Consider the following 17,051-nt stretch of genomic DNA (forward strand, 5'->3'; position numbering starts at 1 on the left):
TTATGTATTCCCCTCCCCTGTCTTCACCAATCCCTGGAACAGCTGCCTGTTCTGATCTCTGTCCATGTTGAGGGGGGATCACTTCCTGAGCCACATGATGAGGGAGTTGGAGGGGGATGTTTTTTCTATTGTACAAACAGAAGATATCAGAGGAGGCTTTTTTTCCCCTTTGTAGTCAGTGGCCCTGGGGCCTGTATTTGGCCTTCGGCCTCTTGGTTAATAAAGCTAACTGTTGACAAAAAACAAAAAAAGCCAGTCATTGTCTTCGGTGGCACTGACTTGCATCCTTGTCATTAACGTCAGAATTATTTGTGCAATGATGATTTGCTAGGATTATGTCACCGACCAAGGGGGGGGGGGGGGGGGGGGAGGGGGTGTAGCATGAGGGATAAGATGGAAGGGATTGGGATATGGACATAGAGGGAGGGGAGTGTGTTTGGAGCATATGGAGAGGGGTAGAAGGGAAATGGTGGAGAAGTAGAAGGAGGGAGGGAGCGAAAAAAGGGGACAAATATGCAATGCAAGATCCAAATGGGAAGAGATCTCTGGTCCTTTATTCTCCTTTATTTCTTTGGAATAGCTGTCCTCTTCCATTTCATTCTTGTTCTTACTATTGGTTTTGATATTTTATTATTCATCTTGCAAACTTGCTAAAGCAGCTTGGTTGGGCTTGTGGATTGCTTACTAGTTTGCATGCATTTGTTCACAATATATAGTTTTTGCTTATGCACAATAAGAGTCTCTTTTCCCTCACCTGGCTTCAGCTTCAAATTCCTCTGGTGAAATCCCTGCTTCCTTGCTGCAACTCCTCTAACTGTAAGCTTAAATCATGTGGTGCAGGTTGGTTTCACAGTATTAATCTCAAAATGGCTGCTGGGACCTCCTGCAGCAGTCTCAGCAGCCATCTTGATTCTGTGGTGGCAGCAAGCAGAAATGTGAGGGCTCTATTCCTACCCCCGAAGAGGCCACCAGGGTGTCAGACTTGTGAGTTCTTGTACCAAGTAGAGTGCTGCTGAGCCTGGTACTCAGACCAGGTTCTGCTTGGCGGCCGGACAACCCCGGGTTTCACCTGCGCTGACCACCATTCCCCAGAGGTTGAGCCCCTAGGTGCGGGCGGCCTGCAGAACTTACGAGACGGAGCAGGGAGCGGGGTGGTGAACGTAACGGCCAGACAGGCAAGAGAGTGATCCAGGTACAGGCAAAGTCAATAGGCAAGCAGCAGACAGGGGAGTAATCCAGGTACAGGCAATGTCAATAGGCAAACAAGATAGTAATCAAGGCACATGTAAAGTCATTAGGCAGGCAGCAGGTCAAGAGAGTAATCCAGGTACAGGCAAAGTCAGCAATGAGGGACAAGTAGATAAGAAGCAAACTACTGAGCAAGTAACACCTACCAAAGTAGAAGCTGAAGCATGGAGTCCTGGAAGAGCTCAGCTGATAAAGTGCTGGCGTCTGACATCAACAGGAACCAGCAGGGAGAAGGAGCACAGCCATAGGACAAGAGAAGGGGAAGGAGGAACCAGAAGACTAATAGGAGAGAAGCAAGGGAAGCCAGGCAGAGGGAGAGCAGACACAGGTGGGTGGAAGCAAAGCAATCAAGGAGCCTGGAAGCCAGGCAGAGAGCAGACACAGGTGCATGGAAGCAAAGCAATTAAAGAGCCTGCAACCACCACTCTCTGAACAAACCCAGAGAAGAACTACACACATGGCTCAGGGCAGTGCCAGTCAAGTGTGCGTGTCGACAGGACCCCGCGCAGCCCGAGGACGCCGTTTGCGTTGAGGTAGGGGACATGACACAGGGTTTGTTAAGGTAGGCCCGGGAGGGCCTACAAGGTAATCAGGGATCCCCAGGGGTGGTGCCGTAGCGAGGGCGGCTGACACCCGGGGCAGGTCACCGCTGCGCACCCCCCCGGGTGCAGCACGACGCCCCCACCCTCGGCGCGAAACCTCCCCCCCAGAGCGCATTGTTATTACTAGAAGCGAGGAGCGGGCGGGAGGGCCGATCCACCCCCGAGTCCACGTCGCTGGGAGCTGCGTCGGCTCCATTGGTTCCTTGCTCTCTCTGCCCCAGAACAGGAAGTAACCTGTTCCGGGGCAGAGGGAGCAAGGAACCAACGGAGACGACACCCCCCCCCCCAGCGGCGTGCACCCGGGGCGGACCGCCCCACCGCCCCCCCTTCCTACGCCACTGCCCAGGGGCCAGGTGAGTGGGTCATGGCAGTGCATGTTTTCTGCCTGGAGGGGGGAGGGCAATTTTCAGTTTCATCTGGAATCAAAGCCACTGGTTTTGGTCGGCTCTATTTTGTGTAGAATTCCTCATTATAAAAGCTTGGCTCCTCTTTGCCCCAGGCTTGAATGCCCTCTTCCCCTTCTCCGTCAGCAATCTTACTTTCCACCCCTCCCTAGGCTTGATTTCTTTCGCCCCCTACTCCAGCTTTCTCTGCCCCCACTCCAGGGTGGATAGCTCCCTCTCTTCCAATAAGAATTCCAGTTCTCTCTCCACCCCTCTCTTTCTGAAAACCTCTTCCCAGCATGCAATCTTTCCCTGGCACAGACACACCCATAGGTCTCTTTTTCAAACCTTCCCAGCACATACATCCATAACTCTCTCAACCACCACCCCTATTTCAATACAAACCACCATAACTGTGGTACTGCAATAGAAAGGGAAACTGGCAGACTAGAGGGGCCTTGCAGTTTTTAGCTGACATCATATTCTATGCTTTTATGTTTCTTTGACACACAGAAAAAAAATTAAATCCATAAATTGATAACACAGTAATAAAAGAGCATTTATAAAAACTTATTGTTTCATATTATCTAATAATTGGTATATCATGGAACTTACATGGGGTTGTTAATGACCGTGTTAAGTGCATCCACCAAATCCTGGGCTTCGAAAGTGTTAAAATTCAAAACAACTGCCATCCCCTTTGCCTTCATGTGGGCCATGTTATCTGGCTGATCAACAAACAATGGAATGCCAACCATAGGAATGCCATGATAAATAGCTTCATAGATCCCATTGGTTCCACCGTGTGCAATAAATGCTTTTGTCTTGGGATGACCTGGAATAGACAAGTATTGATGGGTGTGATATTAGAGGTCTAGGGATTAACAAGATAGCAAGGAACTCTTTTCTACTCATCAATCCAAATGAACTGCAACAATTAGCACATGGGTTTTCTCTCAATTACTTTTGCCAAATTGGGAAGGGGAAAAAGGTTGGGCAACTGAGGTGTTTATCAGCTAGACTTGAAAAAGAAAGAAGAATTCAGAATGAGCTGTGGGAAATGTTATGTTGGACCAGAATTAAGGGAAGTGCACACCTAACATTTAGGCATGAGCAGATAATGCAGAGCAGTCAATGCTAGGAATGGGATGTCATTTGAAACAACAGAAAGGACTTAACAAGGATCTGGGGTTCCTAGCCCATTATAAACCATAAAGCTGTATTTCTCTGTTGATCACCCCACCCCTCACCTATCCACACCCATCCTGTTAGAATATCAATGATATGCTTTGATGTCCCCATGCATACCTCCTACTCACCCCCATCCTCCCACCCTGTCAGACTGTCATAGTAATGCTTGAATGTTTTCACTTATATACACTGTCAGCTAGCACATTTGCTTATTTCCGATCTGACGAAGAAGGGCAACCTTCGAAAGCTAATCAAGAAATGTATTAAGTTATGTCCAATAAAAAAGGTATCATCTTATTTTCTTTTCCATGTTTTATTTTGTTTGATTTCTATTGAGAAACAACATGGGAAATCAAATGTCATTGCATGTCATTATATGAAAATGACCAGAAAAACATGACGTGTTTTTTTTTCACTTGCTGATAATAGTGAAGCATATTTTCAAAGCACTTAGACTTACAAAGTTACAGGTGCACACTATTTGCAAAGAGAAGTGCATGCACGCATGAACCAGTATGTATTAGGAAAGACTGCACCTTCTTTGCAAATTATATGCATGCTTTGCAAATGCATTCTTGATTTCATAGCTCCTGTAACGAACAAATACCTGGATAAGAATGAACAAAGCATTCCCAAAGACAACATAGGAAAAGATATGACATGAAAATGTTCCACTTGCCCATCCCTAGTTAATACCACCCAAGAACTGTAAGGTTAATGCACTGTGAATTGAAGAAAGCATGTGACAAGTACGGAGGATCTCTAAGGAACAAGACGGGATTGCAGTTGGTATGGATGGGGAGATTGAATAGGTCATATGGTCTTTATCTGCTGTCATTTTCTCTGTTTCTATGTGAACACATTTTCACAACATTAACTACGTGGGAAATGCTGGAACACCCCAACAGTTACTATGAACTTTTGCAGTTACCTTGCTCTAATTTTTTGCTATTACTGCACAATAATTGCAAAACATTACTGTACTTTGTTAAGATTGTTTTTTTTTTTTATTTTATTTCTGTTGCTTTTTATGTTTTCCTTTAGTTTTTTTTTTTTTTTTTTGGGGGGGGGGGGGGGGTTCAAGTTCCATTGGTCTTATCCATATTTTCTACATTCTACATATAAACCATATGGCTGTAGCGTCAGTGTGATTTTCTATAGTGGGTGATATCCAACATTCAGATTTATACTATACGACAGAAAGTATATGGTAATATAATACTTTCATTCTCATTTTCTCTGCTAAGCTTTTTGTTTCTTAAATTTTTCTTTATCTTCAGGCTTAGGTTTAGGTCTAATTAGACTTGTTATACTGTCCTTCCTGCAAGGCATAACAGTACGCTGTACAGGTGTGTTATTTGCAAAGATTTTATTGTGTATGTATTTTGGAAACAGCCTAGAATTGTAAGATATGCGGTCTACAAATGTTTTAAATAAATAAAATGCTCTTAGGCATTCCAATTTTTTCTCTTGATCTCACAATCTCAATAAACGTTTTGATTGGTTTAATAACATTATTTCCAAGCCTAGGTACATCAAGCAATTATCTTCATTCTTGGGATTACCTTATAGGCTTTGTTAATTGTCTGTTCTTTTTTTCGCACTTGTATCTTTCACTTTATCTGCAGCTTTCCTTTAGAGATCATTATTAAAACAGTGTTACCAGCCTAGCACATTGTTAATATTACACCTTCTAATTAAAGGTAAAGATAAAGGGTCATAGATTTGATATACAGCATTTTTGTGGTGCAAAGTGGTTTACAAATTTGATAATTTCTTTGATCTTTTTTAATGTCCAAGTGGAAAAATTCCAGTGAAAAATTGCTTCTTTGTGTGACTTCCCTTATAGGTTAAAGACATATCATTGGTCTTGAATACTGATAGCATTTGTTTATTCTAAACTTAAGGACATTAAATATGAAATGATTTTTTCCAATTTTGTGTCTAAGGGATAAAGAGGCAATTCAGCTAACAGGTCGCCAAAAGAAAGGTGTCTACTTTTTGTAGGTTGCAAGCCTATTCTTAATGTGCATGTGTTTACACTAACATAAACCGACATTGGCACGCTGACATTTGGGTCTGTGCTCTTACACCAAGGTCTATGGCTGGTGTAAATGTGTCTATAAGTGGCACCTAGATTTAGGCTCGTGTAATATGGTTAAAAACAAAATACAAACGTTACTTTTCCTTTTGGAGTGCTGGAGGGGTTCCTCAGGGCTGCAGAGATGGGATTTTTAGGGGCAGGAGTTGTTTGTGACCAGCCCTGATGGCTGGCTGGCTGGCTGGCTTTAAGTGAAGTAGAGACAGAGAGCATTACTGGGTTATGGCAGGTTCTGCACATGCTCAGTAAGGTTCTGAATCTCTGAGTAGGCCTGAAATTGGGGCCTGGGCAGGGCCTTGGGGAGGATTAATTAATTAAACGTTTTTGGGGGGGAATTAAGAGGATCTGGCAAAAAGAATATTGTTTTTAAGTTGTCTATAGGGAGATACGCAGTTTCAAGGGGGCTGCGCATCTTTGGGGGTATGTTTTGGAAATTCAATGGTAGAATAGGATGGAGAGGGATTTTAGGGAAATTGTTAGATGGTGGCCAGGAGATTTAATTAATTATTTTATGGGGGGGGGGGGGGTTTTAGGAAAATGCGGTGTGGTCAGGAGAATACGTATTTTTAAATTCTAAGGTTATCAGGGTACCAGGAGAGATGTGCTACATCTGCTTAGCGAGCGGGAGGGATGTGACATGAGCGGATGTCAAAATATTTAGGAAAGGTTTCTTCTCAATTAAAGTCTATGGGTCTGATGGTTTTAAAATGGAGCTGACACCAGGGAAATTCAGATTCCATATTCTCAGCGCAAACTGTAGCTTAAGTGCTGGAGAGGTTGATTGGCTCAGAAGGGACCGATGATGCCATCTGATTCTGGTTACCTGGACTACGGCTTGGGGAAGCAGGGAGAAGGATAGGAGAAAGAGAACTGACAGGGAGGTTTTTTTCTATGCTGAGAGAAAAAAAGGTTCTCCAAAGACAAGCAGGCCAATATTCTCACATATGGGTGACGTCACGTCGGCCCGGAGGACTTTCTAGCAAAGTCTTCATCAAAATAAAAAAATGTCCCTCGTCGCGCGGGCGGATGCAGTTTGCATGCGCGCGTCCCTTTTCCTGCCCGCCGCGAGGACACATTCCTCAGTTTTTTCTTCTCCGCGTCAAGAGGTGACACGGTGATTTTTTCGTCTTCGTGTTGCTGTGCCCGGAGGTGAAGAAAAACTACAAAAAGTATCCTTTTTAGTATTATTAGTATTATTTTTTCATTGTTTAAGTTTTCTTTCTTTTAGCCTGCGATTTTATTTAAATCGCTCGTTCGGTTTTTTTCTCTTTTTTTCTTGTGTCCTTTTCTTTTAAAGACACAATCGCGTCTTTTGATTTGGCAGGGGCTGTTTTTCCCGAAATGTCATCGAAGATGCCCAGCGGCTTTAAGCCTTGTGCCCGCTGTCATCGGGCCATCTCCAGCACTGACCCACACTCGTGGTGTTTACAGTGCCTTGGGCCGGACCACCGCTCGGAGGGCTGCAAACTGTGTCTCGCTATGAAAAAGCGGACACTGCTCTCCCGAGATGGCCAAAGGGAGAAGATTTTTGGGCCCGGTGCCTCGGCGTCGGCGCGGTCGACGTTGGTGCCGTCGGCGTCGTCTAAGTCGGTGAAGTCGGTGCCGTCGAGGACGATGCCTTCGAAGCCGTCGTCGTCGAGGTCAACGTCGAAGGAGGCGTCGGCACCGGGAGACCAGGGACACCATTTGACCGATGCACGCTGGGAGCAGTGATGCATCGAGTGGGTCTCCGCCCACCTCGGCGCCTCCTGCTTTGCAGACCCCCCGGGACCGTCCTGCATCGGACCCGGCCCCGAAGAGACGTGTGGATTCCACGTCCTCTTCTCCGGTGCCGAGGAGTCTCGACGACGGGCGTCGGGCGAAGGCCAAGAGGCACCGTCGTCGTTCTCCTTTGCGTCACGGCACCGGGAGCTCCGGGTCATCGATACATTCGATACCCGAGAAGCGTCGATGCCGAGAGGATCGCTCCCCCTCTATTACTGAGGTACCGACGCGTGGGGTCACTGGCAGCCGAGTCCCCACTCCCCAACCTCAGCAGACTTTGCCTCCAATGCCTCAACCGACCCCTCAGCATCTTCCGGCAGCAGCTCTTGATGAGCGTATGCAGGCCCTTTTTCCTTTTTTCATGGCAATGATGCAGCAGTGGCAATCGGCACCGAGGTTGTCGGTGCCGACGGTGCCGGCGGTACCGGTGTCGATGTCTTCAGAGGCACTGGTGCCGACGGCGTCGGAGGTATCGACATTGCCGGTGCCGGATGTTTATGCATCAGGCCTTCAGCCTGTGGTGAGGTCTGTCTCACCGGTGCCGCCTCCGGCGCCGGTGTCTTTGACTTCCTGGGTTGACTCTCTCGAGACATCGGGGCAGGAAGCTTCGCCGGAGTCTCAGGGACCGTCAACTTCTCGACACCATCATAGAGGGCGTCAAGCCTCTTCGTCGAGACGGGCTCAGATTCGGGCGGCTCTGTCTGAGCTTTTAGCCCCATCTGATAATACCTCATCAGAGGATGACGATGAAATGCATGGGGAGTTCTCTGGTGAGGACTCTCAAGGCATCCCATCTGAATCTACTCCCTCGTCTCAAAGACAGCTTTCTCCTCCCGAGAGCTTGTCTTTCTCCTCTTTTGTTCGGGAGATGTCTGAGGCCATCCCCTTCCCTGTGGAAATTGTGGATGAGCCCAGAGCTAAAATGCTTGAGGTTTTGGACTATCCATCTCCACCTACATCTTCTGCCACAGTTCCTTTCCATGAGACTCTCAAGGAACTTATGTTGAGGAACTGGGAGAAGCCTTTTTCTTGTCCAACCGTCCCCAAAAAAGTTGAGTCCCAATACCGGATCCACGGGGAACCCAGTCTCATGCGGACTCAATTGTCTCATGATTGCGGTGGTGGATTCCGCTCTCAGAAGAGCCAAGAGTTCTAGGAACTTCTCCTCGGCGCCCCCGGGGCGGGAGTACAGAACTTTGGACTCTTTTGGGAGGAAGGCGTATCAGGCTGGTCTGCTCGCCGCCAAAATTCAATCGTACCAACTCTACACGAGTATTCATTTGCGGAACTCTGTGAGGCAACTTGAGAGTTTGGTAGACACACTCCCACAGGAGAAAGCCGAACCCTTTCGCCAAGTGATCAGGCAGCAGAAGGCATGTCGCAAGTTCCTGTCCAGGGGCGTTTTTGACACTTGCGATGTGGTATCTCGCTTCTCTGCCCAAGGTATAGCGATGCGCAGACTCTCATGGCTGCGTGCCTCTAACCTGGAGGAACGAACTCAGCAGAAGATAGCAGATATCCCAAGCCGGGGGGATCACCTTTTCGGAGAGAAGGTAGAAGAGATGATTGATCATCTCTACCAGCGTGACAACGCTATGGATTCTCTCTCCCGCCGGGCGCCTTCTGCATCCACTTCCACTTCTAGGAAGTTTTTTAGGGGAAAAAGAAGTGCTCCTTACGTTTCTAGAAGCCGCAAGTACACTTCTTATTCCCGTCAGCTGGTTCAGGCTCGACCCCAGCCCGCTCGCTCTCATCAGCAGCGGGCACCGAAGCAGGCCCCTGCAGCTCCCCAGAAAAAACCAGGGACGGGTTTTTGACTGGCTCCAGCAGAGCATAGCCGAAATCAAAGTACCTGTGCCGAACGATCTACCGGTCGGGGGGAGGTTAAAATTTTTTCACCAAAGGTGGCCTCTCTTAACCTCCGATCGGTGGGTTCTCCAAATAGTCCGGTCCGGGTACACTCTCAATCTGATTTCCGAACCTCCAAATTCCCACCTGGAGCTCAGTCTTTCAGCTCCTACCACAAGCAGGTACTTGCAGAGGAACTCTCCGCCCTTCTCAGCGCCAATGCGATCGAGCCCGTTCCACCAGGGCAAGAAGGACTGGGATTCTATTCCAGGTACTTCCTTGTGGAAAAGAAAACAGGGGGGATGCATCCCATCCTAGACCTAAGGGCCCTGAACAAATATCTGGTCCGAGAAAAGTTCAGGATGCTTTCCCTGGGCACCCTTCTTCCCATGATTCAAGAAAACGATTGGCTATGCTCGCTGGACTTGAAGGACGCTTACACTCACATATCGATACTTCCAGCTCACAGGAAGTATCTTTGATTTCGGCTGGGATCACAGCACTTTCAGTACTGTGTTTTGCCTTTTGGCTTGGCGTCTGCTCCCAGGGTATTTACAAAGTGCCTGGCAGTTGTGGCAGCGTCGCTACGCAGACTGGGAGTGCATGTGTTCCCTTATCTGGACGATTGGCTGGTGAAGAACACTTCCCCGCAAGAAACTTTGCAGTCCATGCGGATGACTATTCAGGTGCTAGAGATGCTGGGGTTTGTCATCAATTATCCCAAGTCCCATCTCGTTCCAGCTCAGAAATTGGAATTCATAGGAGCTCTGTTGTGCACAAGGACAGCTTGTGCTTATCTTCCAGGACCCAGAGCGGACAAACTTCTGTCTCTGGTTTCCAGAGTACAAGCGTCTCAGCAGATCACAGCTCGGCAGATGTTGAGATTGCTTGGCCACATGGCCTCCACAGTTCATGTGACACCCATGGCAAGTTTACACATGAGATCTGCTCAATGGACCCTAGCTTCCCAGTGGTTTCAAGCCACAGGAAATCTAGAGGATGTTATCCAGCTGTCCATCAATTTTCGCAACTCCCTCAATTGGTGGACCATTCGATCCAATCTGGTCTTGGGATGCGCATTCCAAATCCCTCAGCCACAAAAAGTGCTGACGACGGATGCATCCCTCCTCGGGTGGGGAGCGCATGTAGATGGGCTTCACACTCAAGGAGCTTGGTCTCTTCAGGAGAGGCATCTCCAGATCAATCTCCTGGAATTGCGAGCGATCTGGAACGCTCTAAAGGCCTTCAGAGATCGGCTATCCAACAAAATTGTTCTCATTCAGACAATCAGGTTGCAATGTATTACACCAACAAGCAAGGGGGTACCGGATCTCGCCCTCTGTGTCAGGAGGCCGTGCAGATGTGGCTATGGGCCTGCCAACACGGAATGTTTCTCCAAGCCACTTACCTAGCCGGTGTAAACAACAGTCTGGCCGACAGGCTGAGCAGAATTATGCAGCCTCACGAGTGGTCCTTGAACATGACTATTGCCAAAAAGATCTTTCGAGTTTGGGGCACTCCATCGATAGATCTTTTTGCTTCCCAGGACACTTACAAGGTTCCTCAATTCTGTTCCAGACTTCAGGCCCACGGCAGACTAGCATCGGATGCCTTCCTCCTTTTTGGGGGGACAGGACTCCTATATGCGTATCCTCCCATCCCTTTAGTGGGGAAGACTCTCCTGAAACTCAAGCAAGACCAGGGAACCATGATTCTGATAGCGCCCTTTTGGCCCCGTCAGATTTGGTTTCCCCTTCTTCTGGAACTTTCTTCAGAAGAGCCATGGAGATTGGACTGTTTTCCGACCCTCATTACTCAGAACGAGGGGGCGCTTCTGCATCCCAACCTCCGGTCTCTGGCTCTCACGGCCTGGATGTTGCGAGCGTAGAGGTTGCCTCTTTTGGTCTCTCTGAGGGTGTCTCCAGAGTCCTGTTTGCTTCCAGAAAAGATTCCACACATAAATGTTATTCTTTTAAATGGAAGAGGTTTGCCGTCTGGTGTGACAGCAAGGGCCTAGATCCTTTCTCTTATCCTGCACAGACCTTGCTTGAGTACCTTCTACATTTATCTGAGTCTGGTCTTAAAACCAACTCGGTCAAGGTTCATCTTAGCGCAATCAGTGCTTATCATTCACATGTAGATGGTCTGCCTATCTCTGGACAGCCTTTAGTCATGCGTTTCATGAGAGGTTTGTTTTTGACAAAGCCCCCTGTCAAACCTCCTCCAGTGCCATGGGATCTCAACGTCGTTCTCACCCAGCTGATGACAACTCCTTTCAAGCCACTGGATTCCTGTCATCTGAAGTACTTGACCTTAAAGGTCATTTTCTTGGTGGCGGTTACTTCAGCTCGTAGGGTCAGTGAGCTTCAGGCCCTGGTAGTTCATGCACCTTTCCTTGTCTTTCATCATGACAGGGTAGTTCTCCGCACGCACCCAAAGTTTTTACTGAAGGTGGTGTCGGAGTTCCATCTGAACCAGTCAATTGTCTTGCCAACATTTTTCCCCCTCCTCACATGAGCCCGGGCGAAAGCAAGTTGCACACTTTGGACTGTAAAAGAGCACTGGCCTGTTACGTGGAGCGGACACGCCCCTTCAGACAGTCCGCCCATCTGTTTATTTCTTTTAATCCCAATAAGAGGGGAGTTGCTGTCGGAAAACGCACCATTTCTAATTGGCTAGCAGATTGCATTTCCTTCTCTTATGCCCAAGCTGGGCTGACTTTGGACGGTCATGTCACGGCTCATAATGTTAGAGCCATGGCTGCGTCACTGGCTCATCTAAAGTCAGCCACCATAGAAGAGATTTGCAAAGCTGCGACGTGGTCTTCAATCCACACATTCACATCTCATTACTGCCTTCAGCAGCATAGCCGACGCGACAGTCGGTTTGGGCAGTCGGTGCTGCTGAGTCTGTTTGGGGTTTAGAATCCAACTCCACTCCCCTAGGCCCATTTTTATTCTGTTCCAGGCTGCACTCTCAGTTAGTTGTGTTTTGTTTCAGGTCAATTTCACTTATGTCCTCGCCGTTGCGAGGCCCAATTGATCGTTCTTTGTTATGTTGAGTGAGCCTGGGGGCTAGGGATACCCATATGTGAGAATATTGGCCTGCTTGTCTTTGGAGAAAGAGTAGTTACTTACCTGTAACAGGTGTTCTCCGAAGACAGCAGGCAATATATTCTCACAACCCTCCCACCTCCCCTTTTGGAGTTGTATTCCTCTTTTTCTTGGAATTTAACTGAGGAATGTGTCCTCGCGGCGGGCAGGAAAAGGGACGCGCGCATGCGCATTGCATCCGCCCGCGCGACGAGGGACATTTTTTCATTTTGATGAAGACTTTGCTAGAACGTCCTCCGGGCCGACGTGACGTCACCCATATGTGAGAATATATTGCCTGCTGTCTTCGGAGAACACCTGTTACAGGTAAGTAACTACTCTTTTTCTTTCTGTAGAGTCAGCTGATAACTCAGAGGCAGTATTGGTAAGGGAAGGGACTTTTAAGGGGACTCTCCAGTACTCGAAAAGAAAGGGGGTTTAGCTGTATTGGGAAAAGCCAGGGTGAAAGGTTTCCATCAATAAGTATTGGAATTCAGAGAGAGCACCTTCAAGGTGATGAGCTGGGAAATTCAAGCTACCAGCAAAGTTATTATTACAAAGGGAGGAATAAGTGTTAGAGCATAGCATATGATTCTTGGACAGAGGGTATGGTCAAGTGAAGAAACTGGACCTGAGTTTGGGAGTTAGCCAGCATTAGTTTCAGAACTCCTGTATCAGAGTCACAATAGAGTTGAGGTTTTCCTGTTCCTGTGCATCAACTGCAGCAAAGCGGATTCCTAGGAATTGCAGCAGTAATTCTGAGGGGCAGCTGCTGATTCCTCCAGAGTGGCGGTGTTTCCTTGTGGTAGCAGTGTTTCCTGGGATCCAGTCTCAAGCAGCAAGAGGTTACCGGATCAAAACGGGAAGGAGTGGATAAGTTATTTACCTTTATGAATTTTTGAATAATTTTCTAGAACTATTTTTTTTTGTGTGCACACATAATTTTAACTTTGAACAGCTGAAACAGTAAAGGTACCTGTTGTTGTTTCGCCCTACCTGTGAAAGAAGATAAACAATTGTTTTTTTTTTTAAACCAAAGGAAAATTGCTTTTAAGGTTTAAAGCAGGAGAAAAAAAGTCCTGGACTGGTAATAATGATATGCTGAGGTTTGAGTTTTACTGGGTTCCGGTCTCCAAACATTTCTGAACTTAGTTTTCAGGAATCTTTGAGCTTGGGTCCATGAAATCCAGAAAACCCTAAGAAGGGAGTAAATTCCTTTGCTAGTGCACAAATTAATGCTTTGTATTCTTGCATTTCTTTCAGTATAAGCATTTAAAGGTTCTGTAAGGTTCTGAAGGTTGAAAAGTGTAAACAGGAATAGAAGCTACTTTGAGCTGTTCACATAATGCTTAATTAAATGTAACCGTTAAACAAATGTGAGTTGCAGAATAAATTAAACATATTTGCTTGTTAAAGGTGGTGATACACATTTCTTTGCCAGCGTGAATGGGGTTCCTCACATTCTGAATTTATATCAACTCTGTTAGTAAAAATTATTTTTTTTTTGAGTTATTAGAAAAACAGTAGCGCTGGGTGGAAGTGTGCTCCGCTTCAGGGGAAAACATCGTACCCCGGTGCCGAGACCAATAGCAGATTCTGTTATTGTAGCGAAGCGGGGCAGCGCTGAAACCTAGGGGGCGCTACACACGGTATATAGAATACACTTAGTTGGTAGCGCCTAAATCTACGCGCCTCATACACCAACAAAAACATGGCGTAAATCCTGGCATGTAGATGTAGGCACAGAAGGCCACATTCTATAACAATGCATGTAAAGTTTGAAAAGCTCATGAAATGCCTACAACCACGCCCCTTTTTATCTGCGCACATTAGAATTTAGGCGCTCTGCATTACAGAATATGCTTAGCGATTTGTGCATGTAAATTCTAATTATTCTCAATTAGTGTTCATTATTGCTCGTTAAGTGCTGTTAAGAATGCTGATTAGCTTATTAAGCTAATTAAGTTAGGCACGCTGTTATAGAATCTGCTTGGATTTGGGCGCGGAACGCTAAGCGCACTATATAGAATCTGGGGGAAAGTGCATAAATGTCGGCTCCACTTATGCCCTGCTCATCCTCCTCCGCTATGATCTCCTCTCCTTATGAGCTGAGACATAGAATTCTATGGCAATATTTTATATACTTATTTTTTTTATTTATTTATTGCATTTGTATCCCACATTTTCCCACCTATTTGCAGGCTCAATGTGGCTTACAGAGTTTTGTTATGTCATAGTCATTACAAGATGTCAGATATAATTGGTAGTGTACAGAGTTTTGTTATGGCATATTCATTATAGGATACCAGATACAATTGATAGTATACAAAGGTTAAGTCAGGGTTAAGTAAGGGAAAAGATAAGGAAGGTTTTAGGAAGGGTAGTATCGAAGGTGGACTGTCAAAGCTGGTGGATTCGTAGGTATTTTGTGGGTTATGGGTTCTCTTTGTATGCCTTGTTGAAGAGATGTGTCTTCAGAGATTTGCGAAAGTTTGTTATTTCGGCAGTAGTTTTCAAGGCAGTTGGTAATGCATTCCACAGCTGTGTGTTCATGTAAGAGAAGGTGGTGGAGTGTATCAGCTTGTATTTTAGTCCTTTACAGCTGGGGAAGTGTAGGTTCAGAAATTTGTGGGATGATCTTTTGGCATTTCTGGGAGGAAGGTCCACGAGGTTTAGCATGTAGATTGGTGCGTCTGCGTGAATGATTTTGTGTACCATCGTGCAGATCTTGAACGCAATGCATTCCTTGAGTGGGAGCCAGTGAAGTTTCTCTCTTAGGGGTTTTGCACTTTCATATTTAGTTTTTCCAAATATGAGTCTGGCGGCGGTGTTCTGAGCTTTTTGGAGTTTTTTGATAGTTTGTTCTTTGCAGCCCACGTACAATGCATTACAGTAATTCAGATGACTTATTACCATTGATTGTACCAGGGTACGGAAGATGTATCTCGGGAAGAAAGGTTTTACTCTTTTGAGTTTCCACATAGAGTGAAACATCTTTTTCGTTGTATTCTTCACATGGGCATCGAGTGTGAGGTTTCAATCAATGGTAACTCCAAGAATTTTCAGATTTTGTGAGACGGGAAGTGAGCAGTATGGTGTGGTTATTTTCAAAGCACTTAGAGTTACAAAGTTCTATAGTGACTGTAGAGAAAATGTTTTGCTAATATAGGGTTAATCATTCTTACAATTTCTAAATAAATGTTCTTAGATATGCTTTGGCCGGCTACCTTATTAACAGTCTAGAACTGTAACATGTTAATGACAGACACACAGGCACTGTGAAACTGTACATAGGCATTGTAAGAGAAAAGCTTATAAGAGCGGGGAGAGGGGGAGGGGGGGTTAGATTTAGACAACCTTCTGGCTGCAGTTGGATCTGTCTCCTTGCAAGTAATAAAAATGCTTAAGCCTGACTTGGTCTTATGGTATTCCTGAGTATTGTTAATAAAATTCCTTTAACAGCTGGTCTTTCGAGCCGGAACCAATAATTTTCCCTGTGTCAGGATCGGAGCTGTTGTGCACACGGATGTTGAATAAATCTTTACTTAAAGTCCCCTGGGGCAATCCTGTAAAAAGGGACCGGCTTTTCTGACACTTGGAATAGTGACGGTTTTCTTTTCTGTGCATCACGAATCTCATAGGGACCAACTTAGGTAATGTTATGTTTTGTTTGTCTTTTAAATTAGTAACTGAGATTTGGAGTGAGGACTCTTTTCAGTCTGGGACTGCTATAGTATAAAAGAAGTCCACGGTCTGGGACCCACTCGGAGGAGAGTGCGGACTCTTTTTTTGTCAGGGACTGCTATAGGGTAAACTAGTGCTATAGGGTTACTAGAAGTGGGAAATCATGGGGAGAGTGGCAAAGTAAAAGTCCCCATTCATGGCAGATAGATGAATATGAAATTTTTCCCCTTATAGAAGTGCCCAGGCAAAAAAGAAATTTAATTGAAGAAATGTCATTTTTGTTTTTTCTACATAGGAAGAACTATATAGTAAACAATGCATTCATTGTACTTGAGAGTTTTTGATCATTTTAAATTTTGTTTTACTGGGAATACTAGAGATTTAATTTAAAAACTCTGACTAACTTTTGTGCTGACAGGCTCTTATTTAACACTGCTCCTGTTTTACCAAAAGCTTTGTGTATGGAGCACCTGAATTTCATTGTGTGGGATAATGTCTTTTATTTTTCTTGAATCCATTTGTTAAAGAAATATGTCACTTATTCCTATTATGTTGACAATTCATTCTTTTCTTTAATTCTTTTGGGTATATTACTGGAATTTTTACTAAGCTTAAATACTTCACATTCCACAATTAGAGTTTCTTTTTCTTTAAGAAAACAACTTTCCTTAAAGATATTTCTTGCCTGATCTAATCTTTGTAAAGGTCAGTCAAGAATGCAGCCTTTGTCTGCCTCATTAGATTTTTTTTTTACAGTTGATTTTGTTGCATTACATTTGAATTTTAATTCTGCAATTTACTGAACATTGCATGACACTCTTTATTGGAGGAAGAACTTGTAAATAGTTTGTGGAAGCGGGAGCATGATAAAAAAAATGGCTCAGGACAATGTAAAATGCCATGTGTGGGCGTAAATGCAGTCCAGTTTAGGCTTTCTTTCAGGGAGATTTTCCTATTAGATGGGTTCAAAGCTTACCATCAATTCTTCTGAATGTGGTATGTTTCTTCACTAGATAATTTCCTGACAGGCTCATGCCAGCATTATGTTTCCTAGTTTTCAATTCCTTTATCCTCTGAAACTATCATAGTTGTATCATAGTAAAGAATGCAGGTGGCGGCATAATAAAGGAACCATTGT

The 17,051-nt window shown here is 45.4% G+C and overlaps 1 protein-coding gene across 2 annotated transcripts in view; it reads right to left on the bottom strand.

Annotated features, from left to right (window-relative positions):
- Positions 1–17,051, bottom strand: part of LOC115461023 (UDP-glucuronosyltransferase 2A1-like) — a 102,431-nt gene that overhangs the window by 1,908 nt on the left and 83,472 nt on the right. For both annotated transcript variants that reach the window (XM_030190541.1, XM_030190542.1), the window contains exon 6: positions 2,849–3,068. In XM_030190541.1, the coding sequence (XP_030046401.1) occupies positions 2,849–3,068 (220 nt within the window). The remainder of the gene's footprint in view (positions 1–2,848; positions 3,069–17,051) is intronic.

The sequence above is a fragment of the Microcaecilia unicolor genome, chromosome 2, assembly GCF_901765095.1.
Source record: "Microcaecilia unicolor chromosome 2, aMicUni1.1, whole genome shotgun sequence".
Taxonomy (NCBI): Eukaryota; Metazoa; Chordata; class Amphibia; order Gymnophiona; family Siphonopidae; genus Microcaecilia; species Microcaecilia unicolor.